Source organism: Montipora capricornis, chromosome 2 (assembly GCF_036669925.1).
Source record: "Montipora capricornis isolate CH-2021 chromosome 2, ASM3666992v2, whole genome shotgun sequence".
Lineage (NCBI taxonomy): Eukaryota > Metazoa > Cnidaria > Anthozoa > Scleractinia > Acroporidae > Montipora > Montipora capricornis.
This window is the reverse complement of record NC_090884.1, coordinates 48,814,509-48,842,008: the sequence shown is the minus strand read 5'-3', so window position 1 is coordinate 48,842,008 and position 27,500 is coordinate 48,814,509. Positions and strand designations below refer to the sequence as shown.

The 27,500-nt window shown below is 40.5% G+C and overlaps 3 protein-coding genes across 4 annotated transcripts in view; 1 reads left to right on the top strand and 2 right to left on the bottom strand.

Moving 5' to 3' along the window:
* Positions 1–12,941, top strand: part of LOC138025162 (A disintegrin and metalloproteinase with thrombospondin motifs 6-like) — a 28,395-nt gene extending 15,454 nt beyond the window's left edge. Inside the window, exons 16-23 of one of the 2 annotated variants that reach the window (XM_068872368.1) lie at positions 632–774; positions 1,499–1,625; positions 1,730–1,813; positions 2,120–2,286; positions 2,396–2,567; positions 3,359–3,485; positions 4,802–5,012; positions 12,329–12,941. In XM_068872368.1, coding sequence (XP_068728469.1) covers positions 632–774; positions 1,499–1,625; positions 1,730–1,813; positions 2,120–2,286; positions 2,396–2,567; positions 3,359–3,485; positions 4,802–5,012; positions 12,329–12,481 — 1,184 coding nt within the window. In that variant the 3' untranslated portion in view covers positions 12,482–12,941. The remainder of the gene's footprint in view (positions 1–631; positions 775–1,498; positions 1,626–1,729; positions 1,814–2,119; positions 2,287–2,395; positions 2,568–3,358; positions 3,486–4,801; positions 5,013–12,328) is intronic. The other variant, XM_068872369.1, reaches the window with a different exon arrangement.
* Positions 12,942–14,041: 1,100 nt separating this feature from the next.
* LOC138025183 (uncharacterized) lies at positions 14,042–23,146 on the bottom strand. Its single transcript, XM_068872379.1, has 2 exons — positions 23,005–23,146; positions 14,042–16,679 (listed from the first exon to the last, which is right to left on the bottom strand). The coding sequence occupies exon 2, from the start codon at positions 16,666–16,668 to the stop codon at positions 14,188–14,190; it is 2,481 nt and encodes an 826-aa protein (XP_068728480.1). The 5' UTR covers positions 16,669–16,679; positions 23,005–23,146; the 3' UTR covers positions 14,042–14,187.
* A 3,380-nt stretch (positions 23,147–26,526) lies between these two features.
* The window catches only part of LOC138025329 (ubiquitin-associated domain-containing protein 1-like), a 14,810-nt gene continuing 13,836 nt past the window's right edge, over positions 26,527–27,500 (bottom strand). Inside the window, exon 11 of the mRNA XM_068872563.1 lies at positions 26,527–27,500. This exon is cut by the window's right edge and continues 830 nt beyond it. The gene's annotated coding sequence lies outside the window, so the exon portion shown is untranslated.

Here is a 27,500-nt window from a genome sequence, read left to right as displayed (position 1 = left end):
TAGAAGACCGATAGGCTGGTCTCCGATATTCTTATTAACGGTTCATATTGACGATAATCAATAGTCCCAGTTGAGAGTCTTTTCCCTAGAGCTTAACATCTATAAAGCATCATCACACGCATCCAAAAAAATGGTCTTTACTATGACCGTGCAGCCTATTGCGGTTCGTGGGCATGCGTGCGGCTTTAGCGCAGGGCGGGTGTTTAAGGCGGGTGTTCGTGCACCTGAGTGCACAATTTCTCGCTTTTTCCTAGAGGCCGAATTAAGAACGAGTTGTCTCTCCCAGAATGAACTCTTATTTAATTCTTGGTTTATTTATGCGTTTTTGGTCTTTTTCAGTCTGGAAAACTGAAAAGAAAAAAAAAGAAAACACAATGGGGGTCGCTTCGAGGAGGCCTTTACGACTCAAGAAATTGCTCCGGCATCTTTTTGTTTGCGTTTGCGAGAGAAAGGTGCTCTGTAAGCTTCTGTAGATCAAATTATACATAGCATTGTTGAAAGGCTCGTTTCGTTTACGTCTGGAAAATTACCAGAAAAATGTTACGTACCCCATGGATAAGGCTGCGTTATTTTGAGTAATTACGCCAATTTGAGTGAGCTAACAAGTAAGTCTTCTTCTGGCACATTTAAGCTGGTCAAGAGTGCAAGCTATCATGCATTGCTGAAGTGGGAATCCGCCAATTCGCAAAGTTTTCATTTGGTCATGTGGATGATGGAACCCGATGCGACGATTTCGATGAAAACAGTGGACTTTGCATCAACGGAAAATGTCAGGTACTTATATAATAAAAGACTGTTTTAGCCAATTGTGTAATCTTAGCAACTTCCTGTTGGTCTGTTTTAAAAAAGGGTCGCATGTTTGGAGAGCCAAATTCATCTCGTGATTTCCATTCCTTCCTGTTTTTTTTTTTAACTTATATAATACGTTTCACTAACGAATCCAAACAGAATTTTATTTCACTATTTGTAAGAAATCACTTTATTCTGCAATTAATAAACATTTGCTCTTTACATATCATAACTTCGCCATTTGAGTACAGTTGTCGTCCTTCCAAATTGTAACGTTGTCGGCTTTTTTTATACTGGGTACGGGTACAATTATACTTTCCTCAATGTACTTCGGGATAGATCGATTTGCTTACAATACAATATGTAATTAACTGACCACTCTCCACAGGGGCTTTTAAGGGCTGCAATGAAAAAAAAACAACAACAACAACACTGTTAAGAATCCCAACTGGCCGGGGCAAACCAGTTAGTTATTACGAGTACAACTGAGAAGTTGAACCAGGGAATACCAGGAACAAATTCAACGAGTGGTCAGCACGGGTCTTGAACCCGGGATATCTGAATCTCCGAATGCAAGCACCCTAGCCATTGGGTATCCCTTCAGCCGAGTTTACTTTATACCCAAAAGTTGAAGGAGTATAAAGCAGCCCTCAGCAAATTTCATTACAAATGTTCAATATTCCCTTTTTTTGTTTGTTTCCAAAACCAGCCATTGGGATGTGATAAAGTGTTTGGATCATCGAAAGTATTTGACCGCTGCGGTGTTTGCGATGGAGATGGAACGTTGTGCATTGGGAAAAGGTTTACATACAAAGGCTTTCCAAACCCAATGAAAGGTGAGGAAACTGTTTCCTTGGTTCCAATCCTTACGCGGAGAAGTTGATATTTTGTCAGACAGATGTCATATTTGTCACGTTTTTTGCTTTTTCGTGGGCTACAGGTCATTATCAGCCGATAGGATTTCTTCCGGAAGGAGCTAGGAATATTCAGATCAAAGAAATGAGAGGATTTAAAAATTATTTGGGTGAGTAATTTAGCATGGGGTGAAACTATTTATCAAAAGGCCAGTTACGAATCTCTGTAGCCTCTTTTTTAAAGGGGGTTCATGTTTCTTCACGCGCGAATAGAATCATATGGTGCACAGGATATTTCAAACCATTTATAATTCTTGAAGACATAGAGCTAGACAACAAAATTGTGTGGTAAATATGAAAACATACCTCTCCCACCCCTCCTTCACGGTGGTCATTTCCTTGTGTTCACTTCATGAAATATTTAGCAAATTGAACATTTTTTTCCCATTCAGTACCAGTGTTGTTCATTTCTATAGCAATGATGGTCACCAATGGTAAAGATTTACTGAATATGGACTTTCGCATAAAACCCCGTTCGTTTAATTTCGTGGGCGCCGGCACAAGGTTCAAATACACCCGTGATGATCTGAACAGAGAAAAGATTACTGCACAAGGACCGTTGACCAAAGATGTAGAGTTACTGGTAAGATAAATTTAGACTAAGTATTTTATTGCCTTAGATTAATCCCATAATTGTCAGGACTGTAAAGATCCGTAAATGTTTTTTTTTTTTTAACTTCCTGTTTGTTTAGTATTTAGTTCAGTCTTGGAAAGAGGAGTATGAAGTGAGGATCCGATACTTGTTTCCAAATCCCAGCCAAAAGGTTGCGGATACGGAATTTGTTCGCAGCCTGGAACTCCACAAGAAAGTCAGTTTTAAATGGACTCTGCGCTCACTGGGTTGTTCTGAGAGCTGTGGGGGTGGTAAGGAACTCTTCTCTTTTATGCATGGCAGAATTTATTTGAAAAGATTTTCAATATACTCAGTCCGCAATCTGGGTCATATACGCAGTACGTAGTACAAGTGCACATTCTGTTTTTCGTACTGGCCGTGCTGACAGAGGCGAAAAGCACCTGACAGACGAGAGAGCGAAGGAGCGAACAAATAAGCGATCTAGCGAATGATTGAGTGAGTTAGCGAGTGTTATTGAGTGAGTGAGTGAGTGAGTGAGTGAATGAGTGAGTTGCTGTTCTTATACATGAACTATACACGCATAATCCGTCCAGACGAATTATGCGTCTCTTCCCTCATGTTATTCGTCTAGTGTAAAGACGGGACGAGCTATATAAGACGTGGCATACTCCGTCTGAGACGAACTTGAGCAAACATTTTTTCTTCTTCTGTTAAGTTCGTCTAGTAGAAAGACGGGCAGAAGACAAATCATGCCTCTGGACGAACTATCCACTTTAGTACGTCTTCGAAGACTCACTAAACTGGATCGTTCGTCCAGACGCATAATCATTGTGTCTTGTGCCTGTCTTTATACTCGACAAAGTTAACAGACGCAGAAAAAAATGTTTGCCCAAGTTCGTCGCAGACGAATTATGCCTCTCTAGTATAAAAACGGCCAGTGAGTGAGTGACTGATCCTACTTTGCATGCATTGCGGGTCGAGTCAGACAGGCGCGTAAAATGAAAGGGCAAACAAGAGCATCGTATTTCAACGAATACAGTATAAAAATCTGCAACATCGAAATCTTTTACATCTCACGTAGGAATTGAGGTGATCAAAAGCATCTGTGTCCGCGAGGATGACGAATCCATGGTCAGTGATCACTTTTGTGCAGGAAGGAGGCCTGACGATGAAACTATTGGATGTAACACTAAGGAATGTCCAGCAAGGTGAGAATACCCTTTTTCCTGCTTACACGACAATGTAGCGTAAATAAGGTCTGCAAAGCTTTTTGGAGGTTTTATCTTCCCGGTAATGAGTCGGGGATACTCGGAAAAAAACAGATTAAAAAAGTAACCTTCCGATTACTACTTCGGATACTCTTCCACTGAGCTTACGGGGACTTACTTTACATGGAGTCAACACTCACTATCCCCTTTCTTACAATTTTTTTTTACTTTACAACCACGTTTCGATTGATTTCACTGGATCTTGCCAGCTATGCAAATTACAAAGGGTGTTGGAAACGCAGTTGAAACTTTAACCATAACTCACGCAAACCGCTAACGTGCAATAATGCAACCCCAATTGCCACCGGTGAATGCTGCATTTTGCACTGCTGTCAATAAGATATGGCGATATATGAGACCATTTCAGTCACCTACAGAGCCCCTTTAATTAATACAACCAATAATCATTGGATGTTCGTTCAGGCAACAGGGCATGGTAAGTTATCTTTAAACCACAGGCTTCGATGATAACAAAGACCAGAGATCTTAATAATTTACGATACATACAGCGAAATAAGGAGGGATTCACTAATTGATCCAGATAATGGCAGTGCCGAAGATACAAGTTTCAAAAAGGACACAACACTTTAAAGTTTAACAGACATGTTTCGGCAGATAGCTCTGCAATCGTCAGTGTAGACTGCTGGCAGTTCGTTCTCTCTCGTTTGTCTGTCGAACAAATGTTGGCAATTGAACAAGAACGGCGAAAGGGATTGGGACAAGACGAGATGGGACTAATCCCTTCACTCCATTTTTTTGTGAACGCGCTTGCTTCAGATTGCATACTCGACGCTGCAAGCAATCTATCTTCAGTGCGAATACAGAAAGTGTGATTTGGTATAACAACTTTTTAGAGATCAAAGGCATGCCGTTTTGCGTGTTCCTATGACAGTTTTGTGATTATTAACTACGCCTTTTCGCATTGATTCATTACTATTACAAATTTCTTAATTCCTCATTATCATTGCAAATGCTTTACTGTTTATGCCACAGCCCAATATATCTCATATTCACACTGAAGATGACATACGTATCTGCCGAACCATCTGTTAAACACATAGTCTTCTCCTTCAGAATTCACCACTGTTTATTGCGCGATGTTTGTAATTGGTGGCAAAAGAATGTTTTAACGACGCTTAGAGCTGCGTCTATTCAAATGATACCGTCAAGTTCACACTACCAGCGCTATTGTAAGTAAGACGAATGCTCCTGACCAATCAAAATGTGTAAAATGATTACATTGCTGAAAAATCCAGGTGGAAGACCGGAGAATGGACCGACTGTTCAAAGACCTGTAACGACGGTCACCCAGGAAAAAGGACACGGGAAGTTATTTGCACGGATGAGTCGCATGGAATAGAGATTGAAGTACAGGAATCTCACTGCAAAGAATCTAAGCCCACGTCATATGAAACATGCGCAATACAGACTTGTCCGGCGGAGTGGATCACAGTGAAATCAGGCCCAGTAAGTACCTAGCTTAAGCCTGTTGTTTTGTAGAGTCTTGGTACTGAAATGAAATGTGTTTACATTTGGCGGAAACAAACTGTGGCATTTACAAAGTCAATGTTAGTTTCCTATCGGAATCAAAGCCAACCGTGCATTCATGGCATCTCATCTCGAGCTCAGCTGTGGAGCGTTTTTACTCACGTGACCAGCAGACATATTAGATTACTGAAACAAAAGAAAGTATTTGCATAAAAAATAGAGTCCAATTTCCGGAGGATTAGTTTGGTACACCATCATGGCCGCCATTTCTTTGTCTTGGAACACCAATATGGCCGCCTTGACGCCATGGGAAAACACTCTTTACTCCTGTCCTGTGTCGTGAGTATAAATAGACGTAGGGTAAGCTGAAAGAGAAAATGGCCAACGCCGCTGAAGGGGAGGAGGGTGGGGAAATTTGCAGACATTGTAGAGTCAGTAGACTTGCGAGAAGTGAGAAATTTTTGCATGCAAAGGCGTTTTAAATGTCTTGGAAATTTCCCTGGGGACTTCTAGGGCTAATAGAATAACTGCCACGAGAGCACGGAGTTATGCGATTACCTAATTCGACGTGCGAAGGCTTTCACGCGAATGAGAATAGGAAGGAAGATAGAACTCATCCACGCACTTCTCTGGATAATAATTTACATAACAGCACTTATAACCCACCCATTCATTTTCCAGCGATTTAATTGGCTAATTTGCGTCACGTGGTGCAAACGTATAGGACAGTTTTCACGCAATAACCCCCGTTTCCGTGGATATTTGCCCTGAGAATTGCTGTGGCAATCATTTCCGTTGAAAAGAAAAAAGCCACCGGAAAAAGGCAGCAGGAGAGTTTTCTTTTTACATGAAAAAAAAACAAACTCGTTTTCTGGATTCTAGTGATAGCGACATTAACAAGCTTTCCGGAAGGTACAAGAAAGTCAACAAAATGCGCTGTCAACGTATTTGAAGGTTGTTTCGCTATCTGTTTCGACTTATCCTAATCAAAGGCGTTGCCTTCGAAACCTATAATACAAAGTAAAGATACGAAATGAATAAACGTTCAAAGCGACACGACTAAAACAAAATATTTACCCAGTAGTCTACCAGAATTGTACTAACTATTTTCCGTTTGATGTCTACTAGTACTGGCTAGAAGTTTTGATATGAAAGCGCAAGAAGCGCATTTGTCACTTCTGTAGCGCAAAGGAATAATTGCGAACCCGCTAATTACATACTTTCGTGACTGAACAAACAAAGGTGAAGGAATTTATGAGCAAACTTCAGAGATTTAATCCTACTGAGTCATTTTATAGAGTACATAATTTAATTCACTGTGTTTACTAACTGTAAAATAAACCAACCGTTCGAAGGAGAGAAAAATTCCAGCCACACTTGAAAACACTGTCATCCAGACTTCGCATTCTCTCTTTCATGCTATTACTTTTTCAGTAAGCAAAAAAGCACCTTGAACGCTTTCTTTCTAGTCAAATTTTGAACATATTTGCCCTCGAAGCTTCGAATTCGCTTCTCGATCAAATAATCATTTTTCGGACAATCTCTCTGCCGCGGACATTATCAGCCGACATACCACCCACCCGAAGGGGTTTATTTACTAAATAACAGCGTACATCTTTGATATTGGACATCAATATTGTGGTCAATAACCCACTTTCAAAAAATTAAAATTCAGTCCTAAACAAAAGGCATCATCAGCTTCACTAAGTGCCCCGTGAAATAAGCCAATCGGAGCGCAGATTGCATTGCTGCAACCATTTTTAAGTAGCCAATGAAAAATGGTGTACTGTCGAACTTTACCAGATCTCACATTTCCAGTGACAGAGTGAGATCTGGGTACGAGATTAACAAATCCTTACATTTATTCCCTAGAGCCTCGAGATGATGTCTTTAATATAACGAAATCGGTCTGTTGACACCTGTCAAAGCAAGGTATCCACTGACCAGTATCACGCGACTATATCCTGACCTACTGGGTTTCGATTCCATCGCCGGCTCAAGCCAGGTTACCTTATTGCGTTTCGACGGAAAAACGCATATTATTCTTGCAGTTGCTCGTGGGCTCAAGCTGGATGCTATCCTGCGTTCAGTGACTTTCGTAGAACTAGCTATGTAAAATTGCCGCGACCTTATGCGACCGTGGGAGCATTGATTCGATCGACCACGTTTTTCGACGTTGCTCATTAAGTTGGCTCCCTAGAGTATTTTCGAATACCCTCCCTACAGGGCACGAATTACAAACGGAAACCTAATTGATTTCTCTCAAAGTTTTCCCTGTAGCGATTCATCAATATGGGTACCGATGTAAGGCTTATTTTTTGGGTGTTAATTTTTGCATTGGCCGTCACCATGGCAAAATCACCTCGTATGACAGGCTGATATATTCCTATTTTTGACCAAAATTCCTTAATATTTATATTTTCCTTCGGTGAAATTTGTTTATTCTTTGCCACTTTATGGAAATGATATTGCCTGACATTTTGAAGTGGTAAAGAGTCAAGGTCGTTCAGACGGTTCTGCCAATATTCTGTAATTTGTCATTTTTACGTGGAATGCCGAAGGCATCCACGTCTTAAAATCGGGCTGGAATCTTTTTTTTGTTGGTAGTCACAAATGTGCATACCCCACGGATATTGAATTAACTTCCGATCGGGTGGACTGATTTATATTCCCTACGGTATAACCAAACTTCCCAGCCCCGAGGAGAACTCCTATACTTCCCACGCCATCACGATTTTTCTCTGCTGGCGCGTTAGACCACTCGGCCATCGTGACACACTTCCGTCAGATTGGTGAAAGCAAACATTTATAATAGAATCTTTCCGCCCGTCATGATTGTTTCAGTATTAAACTATTCGATAAAGTGGATAGATGCTTTTTCTTTGAGAAAGGCAAGCTTTAAAGGTAAGGAGAATTTTCTACGTTATTTCTAGATCTTGCTTCGTACTTGTGTGTTCCACTGTGAACATTATTATTTTGCATACAACGAATACTTCATTAGAAGCATTTTGCATAGAACGAATACGTACTCCAATATTTCTTGGGAACCAGTTTGTTCGCCGTTTTGACGTAGAAAGAAAATAAAAAAATAGCTTTGAACGGCCAAACAAGATAAAAAATGAAATCAAGTTTAAAAAAAACGAATTAGCTATCGCGGTCACGGGGACTTCGCAGCCGTCCCCCATCCAAGTACTAACCTCATTCGGAGGAGCTTAACTTCAGCTGACACTTGGACTAGCATCAACGATTGTGATCTTTATGTTAAATTCGCACATAGATCTTGTCGAACTTTATAACAGTTGAAAGAAAAAAAAAAAGCACTAACAAAAACCAGGTGTTATGCCGTCATTTTGTCACAGATGTATCCTTTGTTTCGTGAGTTGTCAGTAAACACGCAAGGTATAACTTGATCACAGGCGGCCGCTAAAATCGATGTCACTTCCGATTTTGCGATTTTACTTGTATGACCAAAAGTACGATAGAAAAATTGAACTCTGATGGAACGTAACAAAAATCTCCCGAAATGTTTTTCGCTGATGGCAAATTGTTTTATTCTCGATCGACACTTCCTAAAACTTCCTTCGCAGCTCTCCTTAAAAACTACATATTAATATTTATTTACTTTTTCGTCAATATTTGTTTTGCATAAAGCAGGCTAGCAAAATCTGTACCTTGCTTTGTTCGCATTTTTGAGCGTTAAAATAGAATTTTTGGGCGTATGTTCCTGACAGCAAAAGTCGCATATTTTAACGTCCCCCATCCAGATACTAACCCCGCTGGAAAGGGAAAAACTTTAGTAACATTGGTCTTGGAAAGGTGTCAGAAGCTCAGAGTACACGCTTAAGCTTGTGGTGAAAAGAAGTTGTAAATGATCAACATATCGGCTTTGAAGCCAAATGTTTCTCGATTTCCTGTTATTTTCTTCAATCGTTCTGGGCTTAGTATTTTACTGAACCACATGTCTTCTTAGAGGGTATATAGCAAAGATGTCTACCATGGCACCGTAATGATTTACGATACCAAACAATGTCGTGTACTATTAGAGCTACATATTGTGCAAGGACTTGAATCTCCTGGAAAAAACAAAACGCCGCTCAGTTGACAGTTATGGAAAAAAACACTGTCAAGTTACTGCACTACCGCACGCAATGCGTTCTTACTTTAAAAAATATCCCGTATCTCCTCAATTCTACCCCCACCCCCCCCCCCCCCCCACCTCCAGACTAAAAATCCCGTATCCCCACAATTTTTTTACCTAATTATCCCGTATCCTGATCGCTTCTCGGGCTTTTGGCTAAGATTAGTTTCTTGGCCAAGGGCTGCGGTCAAGTACTATTGTACAACGTACGGTACTTTTTCAGTGCCGTAAGGGGCAGGCACAGAACAGTTTTGGCTGTTTGTCTGTTCTCTCGAAAACGATGACAAGGGTTTTTTGGGTTTTTTGTTCAGCTCGAGTGTAGAATCAGGACGAACTGTTGTAGTTTCTGATAACTATTTACTACTTGTAGCTTTTGTTGAATTTTGAATCGATGATAGAGAGAGTTTTGGCGATCTCAATCCGGACTGGACTACTGGATTTAAGGATTTTTCTTAACGAGATTTCAAGTTATTGTGGAACGTTTGGTACCAAGTTACTGAAATCAAGATTATGGAATTGTAAAATTAGAACTTTGGACTGGACTATACAACACGCAATTACGGAATTTTTGAGCATTGAGAGAAATAGAGCACGGATGTTGTCTTCTTGTCTTCGCCACGGCAAATTTATACAGTTTGCAAGGAACTAAACCAGGATTACAGAACCAGACGTCGATTACAGGGCCCAGTTGTTCGAATGCCAATTACCTTAATCCAGGATTAGCGTAAACTTTTGTTTCATGTTTTCAACTTTTTGGTCACAGTTTCCTTTGCTTATTTTTGTTTTTCAAGATTGACTTCTTCTAATGTAAAGTTTTTCTGAATATCAGCCTTGAACAGCATTTGGGAGTAGAGGATAAAACTCGTTTTAAAACCCAGTTTCTGAACAACTGGCCCAGGATGATAAGTTGTTGAACTGTGATTTGTAATAAGTTTTTCGGATGATTTAAGGCTGATCCTGTAATTTTTGGATGAAAGGAGTTAACGAAGCAAGTAAAACTGTAGGATTTGAATTAAGTCTCCTTCCAAAAAATAAATAAATATAAGATCCCGTATCCTGATAACCTGCTAATAGGGCTTCGTTGTTTGCATTTGCAAATTTAGTAACATAAGTAATGAGTTTTTACAACAAAAAACTTTAAGTTATATTACAGATGTATCTTTCTAGTAATCTTTCGCCATTTTCCGAAGTCTACCTGTACTTGAAGTTCACTGTAACTGGACAATTTGTGTTAACTGTTTGCGCATTCCACGGATACGCCCTTGTAGGCGTCTTGTTCTAAATATATTCGATTAGCTCCGACAGATTTTAACAAAACTAGGGTATTTGATAGGAACTGTACGTGGTCAAAAAATTTCCCGAAGGGAAAGCGAGAAAATTAACAGCTAATTTTACAGATTTGGTAACGCAGACGTCACAAAAATCAGAAAAACACGGGCTATTCAGTCTTTACGCGCCATACTTGCGCGCGGCCCTAAAACTCTAGGGAGCCTCGTTAGGGTGGCTCAAACCAGTCAAGAGAGCTTGTCATTAGAAGGATTGACACTACAACACTTTATCACGTAACAGCAATGCTATGATCTATCGTGAAACATCAATTATTGTTGAACGAGATGCAGTCATTTTTGCAACGTTACAAGTTACCAAAGCTATAGGAAAGCTTTGTAAAAACAGCCTATATTTTGGCTTTAGTTGTTCATATCTGAAAAACGAACTCGGTGACCCCGACTACAATTTTTTTCTTGCACAAAAGAGATCAACAGGCTAAGATGAAACTCAAAGCAACTTTGCAAAGTCAAAGAATTCTGTGGAGCGGATTCAGAGCTACCTTAAATTTTCAATTATTTAAGGTGGCTCTGAATCCGCTCCTCAGGATTTTTTTAAACTGTGCAAAACGTTTCATTCGGAAATGCGGATTACCTTATAGAAATAAAAAATGGTGGTCACCGAGTTTTTTTTTTTTTTGAGATTTGAGCAGCTAAAGCCAAAATATGGTGTGTTTTTGCAAGGCTTTCGCGTTGCCACGGTAACCTTTTACGTCACAAAAATGACCCAGTCTTTTCCAGCAGCAATTGGTGTTTGATATGGTACCATAACAATCCTGTTAAGTGATAGTGTTGTAGTGTCAATCCTTCTAATAAGAACGTTTCTTTCAAGTGATGAAACTGGTTTGGGCCACCATAAATGAAAGCACAGGCACCCCAAGCTCAGGGTGAGGGAATATAAGGATTTGTATGGGAATCCTAATAAAGGACCTGAAAAGATAATTTTACGAGACATTTTTCAATTAAAAAGTCTAACCTTACTGCCATCGTGGGTAGCCTCCTTCCTGTGAGGTTTTTTTCCAATTCGATCGTTGACAAGCGAGGAACTGATACTGGCTCAATTAGCGTCGAATCTGGGAAATAACCTCACAGGAAGGAAGCGATCCACAATGGCAATAAGGGTAGACTTTTTAATTGAAGATTTTTTCGTAAAATTATCTTCTCAGGTCTTTTATCGGGATTCCCATACAACTCAAACCTTTACAAAAATGCTAACCTTAGGCCTAAACACTATGCTTTAGATAATGACTAGGCCTATGGTTAGCATTTTTATAAAGGTTTGGGTCGTTTCTGCTGTATACCTTTCACCCCCTACCCCCACCCCCGGAATAGTCATGCCGTAAAGTTACGTCCTTGACACCTTGGATTGGACTTGACACCTATTGGATTTTGAACTACTCTTAACGGACATTACCTTATACACATATCAGCATTGACTTTGTTTATAAACCATTTTGTAAACCCAAGTTTTGACTACAAAAATCAATCGTAAAAAAACCTTTTAGAAAAATAAATAAGTGGTCGATAGACCACGTATAAAACAGGATAAGGATTGTTTCTTTCCTACCCTTCTGCGTTGCTTCCAAAGTGATTGTCGAACGCACTTTAATAATCTGAGATTACTACTACTTGTAAGAATAAAATAACCCGGGAGCTCCGATTTCAGGCTTGGCTAAATCTATACCCAGTTATAACCTCATGCTAAGACATTTAAGCGAGAGTGACAGTGACGGATACTTTAATGGATTCTGACCGGCGCGAGGTCTTTCCAAATTCAACTACTCAAATCTAACCTAATGAGTCTATGACATTTTCTTGCTGTACTTTTCCAGTGTTCGGCTACTTGTGGTAGGGGTATCCGAGAAATTGAAGTGGTCTGCGTAAAGACAACGGAATCCAAGGTGAAGGAGCCAACAAACGACAAAGAATGCGAACAAGATAAACCCCCTACTAAGACAACTTGCAATACCTGGACACCATGTTGATGGTCTACGTGACGATGCGGCTTTGAAAACACTGTCAGACAAGATTGCCTAACAAAATCGCCAATTTTATTGTCCTCTTGCTTCGTCAAATTTGCGTTCGCAAGCCATTAGACCCTGGCACGATGGAAAAAGTAAACTGACACTTCACTGCTCCAAAAGCAATGTTACGGAGAAGGTACTTAATAAAGTAAAAAGTGGTTTAAATCGCTGGTAAAACGCAACAGTGTATAAGCCGGCTTCGTCTGAAATAATGAGAATGCTCAACAAATTATATCTCGCAACGAAACAATTGTACTTGAATAAGTTTGAACATTAAACGTAAGGTGCCTCACTGAGAAGATGGCTATGCCGCTTAAGTTGTGCCAACATAAAAACGATCACAGCCGTTTTTTCGTATACATTAGTCACAGACTGTAATTACTGAAAAAAGAAAAATATAACGACGCCTAAAGAACCCTTACTTTTAACGTGAAAGTTGATTGTTACCTTCTTACTTTTAACGTGAAAGTTAACTGTTACCTTGCAACTCCGCAACTGATCTTTCAAGTGAAACGAGACGCCTTTCTTCATTTTTTCTGAACACGACGGGGCAGTAGGTAAAAACCCCGCATGATTTTAGGTGCCCACTTCAGTTGATTTAAAACACTAACACGTTTAATCTTTTCAATTCCCTAAGGTTTCAACATTTGCTTCGAAATGCATTCAACGCTTTTTGAACCAAATGTTCGGTGCGTTTAATAAGTCGTTAAACGTTGTTGAAATTGTAAAAAAAATGTTGGAAGCTTGTTAAAAGCGTGTTGAATAAAGTCAGAAACCCATAAGGGTTGAAACGTGTAACGGCCCCTTGTGTACTGGGAAACAAGCTTCTGAATATTCAATTTGCTAAGTACCATATTTGGAACAAAAAGAGCGAGGGGTTTCCAAATATGGTAGTTAGCACTGAAGCATTCAACCAATCAGTTCGCACTGAATATTCGGAAGCTGTGAACGCGCGTTACACGTTTCAACCCTTATGGGTTTTTGATAAAGTTTACATCGGTTTCAACTTTCATTCGACATCGATTCATTTCTTTCCTTTGTTCTCGAAAATTTTGGATGCTGTTAAAGCCGTTTGAACGCTCTGTTGAACAACTGTAGAACACACGCATGCTCCGTGATCGCTAAATCACTATGGTGGCAAGTAGTTCATCTGGACGAGAGAGTCTGGTTTCTAGTTCTTAGTTCCTCGCAATCAAATTTCGCGAAAGTGTTGGTTCTTTTGTGTTGGCGCAATGTTGGAGCCGTTTGAACGGCCTCCGCACAACTTTGTTTTTGCGTCCAACATTTGCCCAACATCCGTTCAACTTTTGTCCAACGAATGTTGGGTTGGTCAACTGTTGAAACCGTTTAAACGGGCCTTCAGCAGCCTTTAGCTGTTTTGGAATGCCACGAAATTAAACAATGACATTGAGGCAAAATATACTTTAAAAGCCACCCATACACGCCTGTTCTATCGTAACACAGAGTTCAAAACTATCGCTAAAATGTTAACACAAACGAAAAGGCTACAGTCGATATGCGTCACACGTTAATACATGCAAATGAAACCAATGAAATACAGCTAGTTATGTTATCTAACACAATTAGCAAGCATATTCACTTTGCCCTTGGTAATGAAAAATTTATGGAATATATGAAAGCTTTTAAAAGGTGTGCATCTTCCTCGGTCACTTGCGTCTGTTAGCTGCAAACCTCATATCGGGAGTGCCATTACTCTTTAGAGGACCACACCCAAAAGACGATGAACTGGAGCTGCGGCTGGAACTGCTATACGAGACAGGTCTACTATAGGCTGCCTTATTAGCTGCATACCTCATGTCTGGGGTGCCATTACTCTTCAGTGGGCCACTTCCACAAGACGATGTGCTTGAGCTGTAGCCGGAACTGCCACTCAACATTGGGCTGCTATACGCCGCCTTGTTTGCAGCATACCTCATATCGGGGGTGCCATCACTCTTTCGAGGGCCATATGCGCTCGATATGCTATGGCCACTTCCATACAACGACGAACTTGAGCCATAGCCGGAACTGCCACTCGACATTGGGCTTTTATACGCCGCCTTGTTTCCAGCATATCTCATATCTGGGGTGCCATCACTTTTAAGTGGCCCTCCAAAGCCACTTCCACTTGAGGACGAACTTGTGGTGTAACTTGAACTGCTATAGCTACTTAAAGAAGAGGAAGATATGGAGCTGCCGCTTGACATTGAATCGCCAGAAGAGGATGAGCTACTGCCGGCAATCCTATTTGCTCGATACCTTATGTCTGGAGTTCCATCCTTTTTAAATGGACCTAACGTTGGTGACTGGCCACGCAAAGCGCTTGTTTGTGGAGACACTGATCTGCGAGATGCGTTATTAACGGCATACCGCATGTCTGGTGTACCATCTCGTTTGACAGGTCCTGACAAGTTTCCAGAAGGCGAAGTCTTTCTGTTCACTTTGAAGCGCATATCTGGAGTGCCATCCTTTTTGAGAGGATCACTTCTGTATTGAGGTACCTTAGGGCTCGCCTGGGATGGTGACGTCTTCGAAGCCTCTTTGTTGACTTTAAACCTCCTGTCCGGTGTGCCGTCCTTTTTCAACGGAATCTCTTTCTGTTGTGAACTGGCTGGATTTTTTTGGGAAAAGAGATTGGAAGGGGTCTTGTTGACTTCGAAGCGCATATCTGGACTCCCATCCTTGTTGGTACGGCCTAACCGCCGCCGGTTGATTTTGTACCGCATATCGGGCTTTCCTTCCTTGGTCAGAGGAGGTGTACCCTTGGAGACTTCTTCCTGGCAATCATTGTCGTCATGTGTTGACTCCATAGTGGGCATCTCAGGTTGAGAACTCAGGAATTGTTCCAGCAGCGTCCTCTTGACATCTTCGCCATCGCAAAGGCGTTGGTTAACTTCTGGGATGCTGTGTCCTCGAGCCATGGTCGAAGCATAAGCAGCACGAACAGCGCGGAGACATTTTGTGCAGTCTTTCACGAGGGGATCTCCTGCCAATTCACGCAAAAAATCCAGTCGTGTATTTTCCAATCGAATGCACTGCAAAAGATCGTAAAAATACGCCGAACGGTTCTCTATGTCATCTTCAACCCAGTTAGCAACGGAATAGAACAGGTCTTCAGGATCTACGGTTCGATCGTCGTCTTGTACAATTATCATTAGGTCTTCATACTCGAGCTCATAGAATTCATCTTCCTGACAGACGCTGGTAAAGTTGGCTACAATAAAGGCTTTGGCTTTCTGTTCAAGATCGTTGGAATATTCACCATCTTCTTCACGTGTCAGCTGCCAAACACCGATTGCATTATAGGCGCAGAGTTGAGAGCTAAGCCAATCACAGCAAGCGTGGGCAAGGGCGGGAATTTCATAAGCACAAGCTGCATGTAACAAGTCAGCCGCGTTTTCGCCTTTCACTGGGATTTCCCCTGTGTAGATGTACTCTATGAGGTCACCTAACGCGTCGGATGTGACTTCTTTCAAGCGAAAGTTCTGCCCATCTTGAGAGAACAGGTCACTGGAGAGCATTTCTCGGAAAACTGGAGACGCTGCAGCCATAAGTGGACCGTGTACTGAAAACTGACGGCCTCCCTCGCTACCTTCCAAAACTGAAGTGGCCAACTGGGTTTTTTGGAACATTTCATGCAGTTGCGTCAGCAAACCGTCGTGGTGATTTAACCAAACAGCTGTTCCTTCTTCACCTTTCCGCTGATCTGCGCGCTGTCCACACAATTTTGCCAAAGACTCAATGCGATATCTATTGGCGAATCGATGGAGGTCAGCTACCATTCCCTCGTCCAAAGGAGGCTCAGATTTGTACAGGAAATCGCGAAAAGCCTTGAACTGATTGGCAGTTATGTCTCCCAGTGAAATGGTTCCGGCGGTGCAGTCATAATGCTTTCCTGTTAGAGCCTGTTGGAAAATAACGCTGCAAGCTGCGAGCAGCATGGAATGGAATGGCTCCTCGTGATCGTTTGATTTGTTTCTCACGGTGACATCGGTCAAGATACCTCCCTTGACCTGCATCTCGGCAAGGTTGCTCAGCAACGACCTGACATGTTGCGATTTGTCAAACGTGTAAATAATCACTCTTTCATCACCAAGATTCTCTTTCTTGCTCACGGGTAAATCAAGTGGGGTGTGGTTCAAATCCATTATTCCACTGTCTAAAGATAAAATCAAATCGTTTAAAAACAAATCATTTTCTGCGATAGAAAATCTGCGATTCTAAGTGAAAGTGATCATGGCAGTACTTAACGAAGCAACTGTGACTACTGGTTTGCATTTTTAATTAGTACAGGTAATGGTTTCCTACGAAATAGACTATTTGACAGTTATAGCTAAGTTACCTGGCCTAAGAATGGAAGCGAGGCTGCAGGTGACCCTGCTTTGATAGAGACCTTTGTGCTTTTCTGATAGTAATGTGGACTAATTAGAATACGCCTTTTTCGATATATTAAAATTCAGCTTGATAGCGAGTCAGTGAGGACAAAGACAAAGGAAAGTGGATGATATGTAAATATTTTTCATATTAATTCCCACGTGTTTCTATTGTCTTTGTCCTCACTGCCTCACTTTCAAGCTGAATATTTGATATTTCGAAAATGGCCTATTCCAACAGCATAATCTGCATGATAAAAGCAGTGTCGCCTGTATCAGCACAAGATCACCGGCAGCTTCGTAGCCAATCATAGACTAGGTCACTGAGCCAACAACTATAAAATGGCCAATTACGCAACAGCGTGCGATTTAAAAAAAATTTTCCCTTTATATTATAAAAAAGTGATTGCATGTTTCCTCGTAAAATTAATGTTCTGTATCACCCATATTTCCCAAGGTGCAGAAATTGCCGCGACTCGGGCAATTTCTGAAATTACGCGTGATATATTAATCCTTAATTTTACGAGGACACATGCGATCACTTTTTTATAATATAAAGGGAAAATTTTTCTGTTCAGAAGGTCAAAAGCGACGGCCGCTGTGCCATTTTGTAGGAAGCCATTTCAGTCTTCAGTTCCCGTCAATCAACTGTAAAACGCACGAATCAGCTGAATGAAATTTTACTTTTGTACAGCAACGCCAGCCCTGCTAAAAAATCGTTTATCTCATACAAGAGTGAATTCTCTCTTTTAGAATTCCCAATAATACACTTTGTTTTCCCCCCTCAAATTTTGAATAAACCCTTGTTTTCCAAATTCTCTTGGAAATATGCAGTGTCCCCAAGAGCATTTGAAAACAATAGTTTACGCAAAATTTTGAGGAGCAAAAAAATTGTATAATGGGGAATTCAAAAATAGATAATCTGGTAAGAGCGTTCTTCTGGCATGGGTGGGCTCCAAAGCACAGCCACAAAAGAGTCTTTTTAGAATACCCGCGAAAATTAGTACATAATAACAATGAAAGTTAATTACTTTTGGGACAGTGAGCTGGATATCCATTGCTTAAATGCAAATAACCCCTCTCCCACCCCCTCTCCCCCCCCTCCCCCCCCCTTAAAGAAAAAGAACTGTATAATGGGATTTGCGAAAATACCCCGGGTAATTTCACCACGGTTTTTGCGTGAGATTTTAATAGGTCTTGAACAGAGAGGTTACAAAACTGGACCTCCTTGTATTCTAAAATCAAAATATCTTCTGAGTTTTTACCTAAAGGAGGTTGATGATGACCAATAAATATCTTTTTTTTCAAGTTTCCATTTCCGTGCGTGACGTCTTTCGTTTCGAAAATACAGCATTTTGAATTTCCGAATTGTCACCTTGCGTGACACCATGATACAAACCTATTTGGTTGAAAAAGCTGTCTATCCTTATGAATCTCAGTAGTTTGAGCCTTTCCAAGTACATTAGGAGATGTGTTCATGCACATGTATTTTATCTCAGGAGCGAAAAGTAAGTGCTTTCATCGCAACGTGAACTCCAGATGTTTTCGTTGAATACTGACCGTTTTTTTGGTGGACCATATGGCGTCTTCATACAAATCTCTATAAAATTGCGCGAAACGCTTCAACAGATAACTCAGAAACGATACACCGCACAGACCTGAGAATTGGAGAAGTGATCAAAAGATTTTTTTCCTACAACATTCCAAGTTCTTGGCCTTTTCGAATCTCAGTTATCTTTTTGTTGCGCGCCAGTGAAACTATCTGCAGTTTGAAATGAAAAACAGAGCAGATTCTAATAACCATATCACGCATGTTATTTCCTCCATTCGCGCATAACCACAATTCCTTGCGTTTCGAGAGCTGCTTCGTTCGTTCGCTTCAGGCTCACTCACTGCGGCAGCAATAAACGTATCGCACTATTTCAGCAACAAGGACGTTTTCCGTGCTTCCATAGCCTCATCTAAACACAAGGGGGAGTTGGGGGACGAGACATTTATGCAAACCCGAGATGCTATAATCTGCGAGCGAAAAATGTTTGATGTATCATGTCAATCACACGTGAAAGAATTGGGTGTCAATTGACAGCCTCCACGCCCGATCTCCTACGTTAGCGCGTGCTCGAACGCTGATTGGTCAGCATAATTGGCTTTTAAGTAGGGTGTGGAGTTCTTCAGCAGACCGTGAACTGCACGCAAAATCTTCAAGCTCGGTTTTCTAGGGGTTTATTTTAACGCCAGAATTACAACTTCTGAATAATTCAGGGTTTCAATAGAAGCCGGTTACCGGCGGTATACCGCCGCCTGCTTTGCCTCACACCGCCGGCTATTTTGCCTTGATTTTCACTAAAAATGCTATCATAAACTTGTCAAACTGTTGCCTTCAATGGGCTATCATGGACGGCTATTTCAGAAGTTATTGAGACCCCTACTTCTCGGACCTCCTGTCCATACCGGTTTTAAGATATCGCCTCCAAATTTTCAGTTGTAATAGATGATTGTACTACCCCACATACCGTAAGGAATTTTTCGTTTGTCCTCGGAGACTGATTTTATGGCACTTTTTCTGCCCAAATTACTATGATTCTCAGTTGAGTATGACACTAGGGAAGTTTGGTGACAAAATTTCAGCGTTGAAGTTACCATGTTGTCAAGGGCAACTTCCTTTATTTCCAAGAGTAACTTTTAGGGCCTTGACGTCACAAGCGATGAGCCCGCCAAAATCTACAAATGGTAACGGTTAAATTCAAACTGGCGACTGTTACCAGCGTGCGTGATATCTACTTCAATTCTTATCATATCAAAAATGCCTCACACAGTATTGGAGTGCATAAGATGCAACAAAGTGCGGTTATTTTCGCAACAAAGTGAAGGGGCAGGAGCTTCTGCAGCAGACTAGGTCGTTCTGAGTTTGAGGCCTCAAAGATAAAAGGCAATATTAAATACCAAAAAACTAAAGCTTTATACAAATAATTCGATCTATTAGCTTTAATAAGACATACAGTTTGACTCTGTGCCTCACGACATCGCGGACACCTCACCGTTCCTTTACCGAGACCTTAATGCAAGCAGGAGCCTTTCTGACGCAAGCTTGTTTGCTAGTGTAAACATAAGTGTGATTATTGCTACAAAACGTTTTAATGCTTATTATCGACCCATACCATGTAAACGCCTCCAAGCGTCTTGTTTAAATCCTATTTTAGCGCATGGTTTAGATACACCTGCTGTCAAACACATGTCACAAACCACTGCAAATTAGTCACTTCCAGTCACGTGTAAGCGTTTACATAGTTTGTTACGTAAGCTCGAACTCACATGATTCTGTCAGCGTAATTTTTACTTCCTTCGCTGTTCTTCTTTGCAATCAATATACGAGTTTGAGTTCACCTCGTTGGTTTGACAGTTGCCAGAGGGTAAAAAGACCCTGCAAAATTATCTATGCAAGGAAACTAAAAGCTAAGAGTTTTTTTCACCATTACTGCATCATGTTTTAGGCAAATGTTTTATAGGATAATTTCCTTAATTAACACAGACCAGGGGCACCCAACGAGAACATAGTTCAACACCACTCAAACAGAGCATTTTTAAACGTATTTTAGTATTTAAACGGTAGATATAGGCATATTTTTAAAAAACATTTTTCACCTGTTCGGATTTCCTAGTTGAAAGTCTAGTGATCCGAAAATTATAGGGTTCAAAACTTACCTTTTTCGAAATTTTCAGCCAGAAAAAGGGCTCCCGAAAATTCTAGGTGACCTTTTTAGGGGAAAAAATCCGTTTAAAATGGGCAAATATATACTTTTGTCCTTCGGCCATTTCAATTTCAGCAGGAAAAGAAAACAAACAGCAGTTACAATTTTTCAGATTGTTGTTTTTCTGATGTTCGAAAATCCTAGGAGAGACAGGCAAGCAAGAAATTTTACAACAAATGTTCCGAAAATTCTAGATCTCAAATCGTCTTCCGAACAGATATTTTCCGAAATTGACATTGGGTGTCCCTGACAGACCGCCAAGATCGAAAATAAATCCTTTTTCAAAAAATACTTGACTTCAAGGAAGATCGATAGATCAGGAGACACACCTTGAGTTATCCATCGGATCTCGCTGTTGTTGACAATCGGTGTTGGCAATTAATATGAATGAACTGCTTGCCTTCCGGCCTCAAAAGTGAAAGCAGAAATAATTCTTTTTTTGGATTGCTCTAGATTCTTGTCTCTCAGTGCACAAGTCTGAGCTTCAATAAATGGTTCTTCGACAAGTAAGGAAATGACAAAGTGTAATCTTTTTTCGTACCCACGTCAATATTAGCCCGGTACACTGAAATACTTAAGATCCACCAAGACTCACTTCAATGGAGTAAGATCTCAGCAAGCAAAGCATTTTTACAAATTGTCAAAGGAAATACAAATGTTGTACGACTAGAACTACAATGATGAGAGCTCAGAAAGACGTGTCAAAATGACGACCCCACAGGCTACCAGCTTTAAAAACTATTGTGTTGAAATAAAGGCAATTATTATTATTATTATTATTATTATTATTATTATTATTATTATTATTATTATTATTATTATTATTATTATTATTATTATTATTATTATTATTATTAATGAAGTGGGGAGTCCAGTTGGTTCCCTTTAATTTGGCACAGGCGAGGCGCACAACTGAGTGGAAATCGTGCTATGATTATGCATATTATAAGAACGGTTCTCCGTGCAGTAACAAACTTGTCAGTGTAAGGCCAATGATACACGGTTCAACATTTGTGAACAAATGTTGCAGCTCTTGTTCAACAAATGTTGAACACTGTGTTGTGTCATGTTGAATGTTGAAATATGCCATTCAACTCATTGAATGTTGTTGAACGATGTTGAACGAAAATAGAGACCAGCCATATCCCAACATGTTTGTGCAACATTGTTCAACATTTGTTGAGCACCAAATGTTGCTAGATGTTAACCGTGTATCATCGGCTTAACGTCGACTAGCCGTGTTGGTAAAGTGAGAAATTACGGAGTTTAAGATCTACGATACGACGGTAACGAAAACGTCATTTAAAATTGAAGTTGAGGTTTAATAATCTTTTTCGTCATTATGTCGCTTTGACTAACTTCAAAAACCCAGCGCAACTTTCCTGGAACTGAATTAGGAGGTGTGATGTTGAACCTACGATAGAAAACTCAAATTCGATGCCTTGGATACCTGCCAACTCTCACGCCTGCGGGTTGAAAACTTCGATCTCACGCCGGCTCACGCTTGCGGGCCAATTTCTCACGCCTGATTGAAAAATGTGAGTTGTTGCCGTTTTGCATGACACAATTTCCAAAACTATGTTAAATTTAGACCCATGTAAGGAACGAAAACCATGTTTAACATGAATAAATGACAATACCTTCGTCGCGATCTCTGATTTTTGAAGTGAAAAGCACTGGGAGCGAGCTCGCGTTTATACGTCTTCGATAGACTTCCTACGTCTTCGGAAATCTTCGGAAATGATCGTGTCGTCTTCAAAAATCCCAGCACTCCCAGGATAAAAATCTCACGCCTATATCTCTGAAAAAGTTGGCAGGTATAGCCTTGTGTTCACGTCCTCCGTAAAAATTGAAAATTGGTCATTTCACGTCGCAGATTTGCCGAAAACGTAAAAGAAATGTATAAAAATGAAAAATGCACGTGCAGATTGTGCAAAGGTATTGTTTTTGGCAATGAAATATGCAAAATTTGTGACGTTTTCGTTGCCGTCGCGTGGTAGATCTACTCCCTAAAGACAACGCGACTGTAACTACATGACACATCATCGCAAAAACGTTTTTATAATCACTCAATCGCATCTCAACCAAAATGTACTGATGTGTCTCGGTCCAAGGAAGCGAATTAGGTCAGTATGAGCCACCACCGGGAATTGCAGTAGCAACAGACCGAGCACGTGGAATCACTGTATGCTATTTTCAATCTTTTTGCCGTATGAACTGAAATCTTCGGTACAACCCGCACCGAGAACGGGATATTTTTGCTGCTTTTGCTGAAAATCTTCCCCCTTAGTAGTCTACAGTCTGTCGTATTAAAGTTATGAGTACATATATTCTGCTTTCGAACGCAAATCGATCCACTTACCCGTTTCGCACTGTACGAAAATCAGAACGTCAGTCAGTCCTGATTACACTTCTAGCGAACCAAACTGAAAACAAACCACTTCCACCTTTACAAATTACCAGAACTGTTCCTTTCTTCTTTGAGTCGAAGATGAAAGCGTCTTTGAAGGTGTCTCAGTATATATATTTTAATAAATGAGTTCAGGGAAATTCCCACCGAATTCTTGGAAAACTGTTGTTTTGACGTGACGTCAAGAACACTCGACCATCATGCGTGACAAGCTATCAATATTGTTAGCGTAAAGCCCCATTTACACGAGCAATTTTTCCTTGACAAGTTTTCCTTGACAAGGAAAAATTGCTCGTGTAGATGGGGAATAGTGGACAAATTTTCCTTGTCAAGGAAAATCTGGCGCGCTAGATTTTCCTTGACAAGGAAAAATTGTCAAGTCTGAAATTTGCTCGTGTAGATGGACAACAAGGAAAATGTGACAAGGAAAACTTGTCATATTATTCATTTACACTACCAAGGAAAACTTGTCAAGGAAAACTTGTCAAGGAAAACTTGCTAATGTGTACAGTCGGCAAGTTTTCCTTGACAAGTCCACTTGTCAAGGAAAAATTGCTCGTGTAAATGGGGCTTAACTGACAAATGAGGAGAGCTCCTTGCTGTTTTGCACTCGTATGTGAATTATCTTTCGCGTGGTGTTGAATGATGAAAAACTTTTTATTATCTTTCCGTTGCGGAAAAAGAAATGATCGTGGTTAATACCCAAACCACGCCTAAATATGAAAAGCCGAGGTTTTATTATTATGGAAGGCATTGCGAGGTTGACTTCCGCAACGAAACTAGCAATGTTTTTTCCGTTGTTTATTTTTTCTATTTATTTATTTTTTTTAAATTGCGCTCAGTTAATCATAAAGCAAGGCGGCGGATTTGAAATCCACCGGTAACGGGATGGCTCCTGACCTTAAATAACGCCAGACTGCGGTACATTAACATGAAAAGAAACCATTTACAATTTTAAACCTTTAAAACTGATCCCTTCTTGGTGGAGTAAAGGATGAGGCCAAATGCATAAAACATTCTTTTGGTTATGTGCTAATTAGACTCACTAGCCTCGTTTGCATGGACAAAATATAAAAGAAATGGCAATGGTTCCTGAACTAACAGTAGTAAAAAGAGTTTTAATTAATTAAGTTGGCTCGGAAGGGCTTTCAGCTGAGGGCGCGCGCGTAAGCCACACACGCAATTCGTGAGCTGCTCGAGTTAGCTCATGATTCAAATCGGTCACCAGAAATAAACAAATACCGCTCATTTCGCTCACCTTTCTCCTAATTCCTATATATATATATGGAATATAAATATATCTCCTATTTACTACAACTACGAAAATTATACACAAACGGTTTAGTGGTCACTTAAATCCGTTTGTGTTGGCCTGAAGCTCCACTCGCGCGCGGACTCGAATGAGCGGGTGACGCATGCGTAAATGCTGATCTTGTAACCCCATGAGTTCTTTAGCTAATTCCCCCGCGAGCACAACTCGCACAACTTCAAAAACGCTGGGAATGATTGTCATTAAACGAGTTTCGAGAAAAGCAGACGATCCCACCGAATTTCTCGGAAAAACTGTTGATGCGTTGAGGTAACATCAGGGCCACTCAACTGTGAATGCCTGTTAGAACACTACGCCAATTTAATTTACTAGAGGGTAGGTGCCGTAAAGGTAGCAAAAGAGGAGGAGCACTCTCCTCAGCAGCAAGGAGGTTACCATGGCAACCAAGCCAAAGTCCACCTCCCATGGCACCCGTCAACATATCACTGAGACCAGTGTGACGAATGTATACTTAACCCTAAAAACATGGGAGGGAGGGAGGGAGTGAAAGAAAAGCAAAGCGAATAAGCCATAAGGTGGCTCAAGCAGAAGCACATGCCCCTGCAAACCTCCCTGGAGTGCCCCCAAATATCACAGGAGAAAACCGCTGCATTGGCTTGGTTTTAAAAATACCATAGCTATAGTCAGGCCCGAAGATGAACCCTGCGCAATATTTGCGGAGCCTGTTGACGAAGAACTTGACACAGAAAGTTCTGGACTGACGGGAGAAACATCCGAGTTTGTTTTCTGGGTCGTTGGCCACGTCAAAATAAGCGCTCAACTAGTGTTACGAGTTGTGCGTTTCGGAGGCATAAACTCACTATAAGCGAAAAAATACGAAGTAGCGCTTTCCTTCTGTAGAAAATAGGCGACCAAGCAAATGAAAAACCAGGTTTTCCAGAGAACAAAAGCAAGCAAGCAAGCCAGAAGGTAACTCACGCAAAAGCACAAGGCAATACTTCTGCAAACCTCCCTGGAGTCCCCCCAAATATCACAGGAGAAACCGCTGCATTGGCTTGGTTTCAACTTTGCCTAAATGATATTAAGCCTCATACAATGGAGGGAAACCTTAACAAACAGGATGAGGGAAGGGGGGAAAGGAATACTGACCAATGCCAAGGTGTAAAGCTCGTTTTGCCGTCATGGAATGAATTGTGGTTATCTTTTGGATAATGAAAAAGAAAAGATCGTTGGTTCAAACCTGAACCACGCCTAAATAAGCCGAGGCTCTATCAAGGGACAGTAGCTTCAGCAACGTAACCAAAGTTTTTGGGAAGTTTTCTCTCACTTTGCTTAGTTAATCATACATCAAGGGTGTTGGCCGGATATCCACTTATGATAACGCTAGACTGTGGCCTTTACCTCGAAAACAAGCAATTTCCAACTTTAAATATTATTTAAAACTGATCCCTTCTTGTTGAAGTCAAGGATGAGCGTGTCTTGAAGGGAGAATAAACGAGTTTAGGAAAAGACAGATGAATTACCGCTTAAGTGACGTCAGGACCGCCCAACTGTGAATGCGTGACGACGGAGGTTCTTCTTCCCAAAGGAACCAAAACAGACACGACGAGGGAAGGGGAGGGGAATACTGACCAATGTCAATGGCCATCTCCTTGTCATTTTGCCCTTATGAAATGAATTACGGATGTTATCTTGTGGGTGTTAAATGAATAGATAAGCCGGGGCTCTATCAAGGAACAGAAAGAGTGTAAGGCTGACTTCCGTAACGAAATATTTGTTTTTCCCTTGTTCTGCTATTTATTCATTATTTTTCGTCCCTACTTAATCATAAAAACAAGGGGGTGGATCAGAATCCACTTATCATAACACCAGACTGTGAATCTCTAACCCCGGCAACTAAGATAATTGTGATATTCACGAGGAATAGCATTAGCCTAGCAGAATTCAAAGATCATGACGCCCTTCATTTAGTATTAAAATGATCAACACAAGACCAGTGGATGTGGAATATATCTGCTTCGAATCGATCTCCAATTTTCCCGTCTGTGAACTGCAAGGAAGTTCTATGAGGGAAACTCAAATTCGCTTCCGACCTTCTGACATGCGAATACAGCCTCCCTTCGACGCTCACCACCACTATGAGACTCCCTTCCCCTGGTGGTGGTACTTGCCTTGGAAATTGAAAATGACAAAAGGAACAAGAATTCGGGCTAAATTCACTTGGGAGTTTATTGTCATCCTTGTAGGTAAAAAAATAAAATTAAAAAAGATATACTACTACTACTACCAATAATAATAGTAATAATGACAATAACAATAATAATAATAATAATAATAATAATAATAATAATAATAATAATAATAATAATAAAAATAATAATAATAATAATAATAAAATACCAACCAAAGGTGAAGAAATAACAATCAAAAATTTTTAACCCTGGCCAATATTGCTAATAGTAAAATGAAAATATTTCTGTTCATAGCCCAAGCTAAGCCTTGACTAAAATTGTACGTGCAGAAAACAAAAAATATTTTAAATACTTTTTTTTTCCCCTCTTGCTGGGACCGGGAAGCATCAGTTCTTTTACCTCCTCACCACCCAGCCTTTAATGATAGCTTTAACAAGAACTCAATTAAACCCTATTTGATAGGGGTTTAAAAATAAAAATCTTCCCAAGCAAGACCTTCGGTTAGAGTGACAAGGCAATTGACCTCTTTACGAATGGTGGCCATTCAAATAATATTATTCAACTATGCTAATGACCTTTTATGGCCTTCCTTGCATGAACAATTTTTCCTGTTAGAAAGGTTTAAAGGTCCAATTCACATAAACATGGTACATATATTGAAAACAAGAAATCTGCCGTCATTCATGAAATTGGCTTGACATCTACAGTGCATGAACTTGGTTGCCTAGGGGAAAAGCTACATTGCATTTCTGTAATGTTTGCATGCCTCTTAGTACACAAACGCCTCACTGCGAGTTTCATAATTCTGCAGAATTTCAAGCCCTAAGCTGGCTTCCATCAATCAAATTTCTGAACATAGCTGGGAAGATCGACTCTGCCTACAGAAGGTGAATTGGAGTTTTTGTTTAGTTCACAGCTTGAATGCTATTATGATATCTTTTTAAAGGTTCTTCAATAAAAAGATTTGTACATATTCCTTTGCTTTC

Bases quoted from the DNA above. Each gene is read 5' to 3' on its own strand.
- LOC138025183 (XM_068872379.1), bottom strand. From the start codon at position 16,668: ATGGATTTGAACCACACCCCACTTGATTTACCCGTGAGCAAGAAAGAG.